Here is a 2,469-nt window from a genome sequence, read left to right as displayed (position 1 = left end):
ATGTAGAAAAAAGATATAAAGGCATTATCCTAGTGCACAATAGTTGCTAAACTAATGCTTTTAAACTTAATGAATAAATTGAGTTCAAAAAGCAACTTAACAAATTTAGATTTCAAAATAATTTATTATCCAAATGTAAACAAATATCTTAAATAAATCTGTTTAATAAATAAATAAATAAATATTTAAAAAATAAATAAAATTGTCCAGTTTTCATTTTAAATTTGATATGTTGGATGCCAACAACAGTAATAGTTATACACGCTGTCTGGTTTCTGAAGTGCAAATTCCAAGTCCTTCAGTTTTTAAGACGTTCTGTTAATTTGTAAAGGAAGATAAAATTCAGTCTAGTTTCCACCTGGACTATCTTCCAGGAACAGCTGCTGTACTTTTTGTTTTCCAAATAGTTCATTATTCTTTGATAGTAATTGTTTAGATGCTGGATGCTCTCTTCATTCAACCTTGTGCTATTGACTTGGTTCATCTCTTCCTTCAAAGCCATTTCTAAATGCTCCATTTGTTGAAAGATTATATTGAGGAATGTCTCAATAATGGTATTATTCACACCAAGGCTAGCATTTTTGCTGCTGAATAGGAGGAAAATTTGCTGGAGCATCTCATGGATGACCATAGTAGCATTCTCCTTTTGGTATTGCTTAGGCTGTAGAATCTCCTTAGGGATCTGGAAGTCCATTCTGTCTTTTTGACATTCTGGATGAAGTTCTCCAATCATTTTTTTCAGGAGATATATACTACTTTTATTGGTTCTTCTTTGATAGAAGCGAAGTGATTCATAGCTTTCAGAAGAGACATAAGCGAAGAAGAGAAGGAGGACTAGCTGCAAGGTACTCCTGTTGGCCATAGTAATCTGGTGAGGATGTGGATATGTAGACACCTCAGAGGTCTGTAGTATGAATGACTTTCCTTCATGTGTGTCAGCTATTTATTGAGAGATGCTATCCATATTTTTCTTGAAAAAGGGATTTCCCACTTTTCAGTTCTCATTTTCACTTTTGCTATGTCATCTACCGTGGTTTTCTTTTTCTTTTTACCATTTTGCTATTGTCTTTGAGGTGCTTGGAAATTTTTGTAGTTGTGCTGCTTTAATACACAAGTATAACAACAAAGGTTTTTTGATTTTCACTGAGTATTTAATAAAGGAGAAGGAACTAGAATAGAGAAGGATATGAGTTCAAATTTGACCTCAGATACTTTCTTTTGAGGTTATTTTTGGCAAATCACCAAGTCTTTATCTGCCTGAGCTTCTTCATCTATAAAATGGAATAATAATAACATCTACCTGCCAGGATTGTTGTCAGGATAAAATGAGATATTTGTAAAGCTCTTTGAAAATCTGACGGGGCTAGATGAGTATTATTTTCTTATCAGTAATATTGTGTTAAGAAAATTGTAAACTATTCAGTATGTCACTTACTTTTTAATAATGTGTTCATCTGAAATGGTAGAGAAGGTCTGGAGTCAGAAAGCCTGGAGTTCAAGTCTAATCTCAGCTACTTCCTCACTGTGTGACTGTAGACAAGTCACTTAACTTCATTGACCTGAGTTTCCTTATCTATAAAATGGTGTTAAGAAATGCATACCTTCCTCCCAGGATTGTTGAAAAGATCAAATGAGATAGCACCCTGCAAACCTTAAAGTACTATATTAATGCTCCCTATTACAATCTTTTAAGTTCTAAAATTATGATCCCATGATGGGTTTAGACATTACTTAGTTTAACTACCTCATGTTTATAGTTGAGGAAATGGAGGTGCTGGCCAGCTATTTGCCCCTCTAAGATAATAAGATTATACATTTAGAATCGGAAAGGACTAAAAGGTCATTGAATTCAACTCCTCATTTTATAGATGAGGAAACTGACTCAGAGCAGTAAAGGGATATTCCTAAAATCATATAGCTACTAAATGTTTGAGGCAAGATTCATTCAAACCAGGTCTTCCTGACACTTTGCAGCCTCTAATGTAGTCCCTAAGTGTCTGAGTGAGAGTTGAATTTGATCCTCCAAGCCCACATTTTCTCCACTCACCTGCCTCTTCATGGTCCTTAAGGCTATACAAGGGCAAGGTTTAGTGTCAGTATACTTTCAAAGCAACTGGGTGGTACAGTGGATGCAGTGCCTGCCTTGGAGTCAGGAAAACTCATCTCCAAGAGTTCAAATCTCACCTTGGACACCTATTACCTGTGTGATACTAGGCAAGTCATTTAACTCTGTTCTTCATTTCTGAGATGACCTAGAGCCAGAAATGGCAAACCAGTCTAGTATCTCTAGTATCTTTCTTTGCTCAAGAAAACCCTAAATAGTATCATAAAGAGTTGGATGTGACTGAATAATAACAAATTTCCAAAGTGATAGCATCTTATTTATAGATCTTACCCAAGCTTGCAGACAAGACACCAGGAAGGATTCCTTGGAGAATTCTAATTTTTTCTAGAGAGGAGGATAAACCA

At 35.2% G+C, this 2,469-nt stretch overlaps 1 protein-coding gene across 1 annotated transcript; it reads right to left on the bottom strand.

The window, feature by feature from the left end:
* Positions 1–298: 298 nt before the first annotated feature.
* LOC100914443 (interferon beta) lies at positions 299–887 on the bottom strand. The gene has a single exon (XM_003761388.2). It carries the CDS (start codon positions 860–862, stop codon positions 299–301), a length of 564 nt encoding a protein of 187 aa, XP_003761436.1. The 5' UTR covers positions 863–887.
* Between the last annotated feature and the right edge of the window lie 1,582 nt (positions 888–2,469).

Source organism: Sarcophilus harrisii, chromosome 1 (genome assembly GCF_902635505.1).
Source record: "Sarcophilus harrisii chromosome 1, mSarHar1.11, whole genome shotgun sequence".
In the NCBI taxonomy this organism is placed as follows: Eukaryota; Metazoa; Chordata; class Mammalia; order Dasyuromorphia; family Dasyuridae; genus Sarcophilus; species Sarcophilus harrisii.
This window is presented reverse-complemented; position numbering and strand designations above follow the sequence as displayed.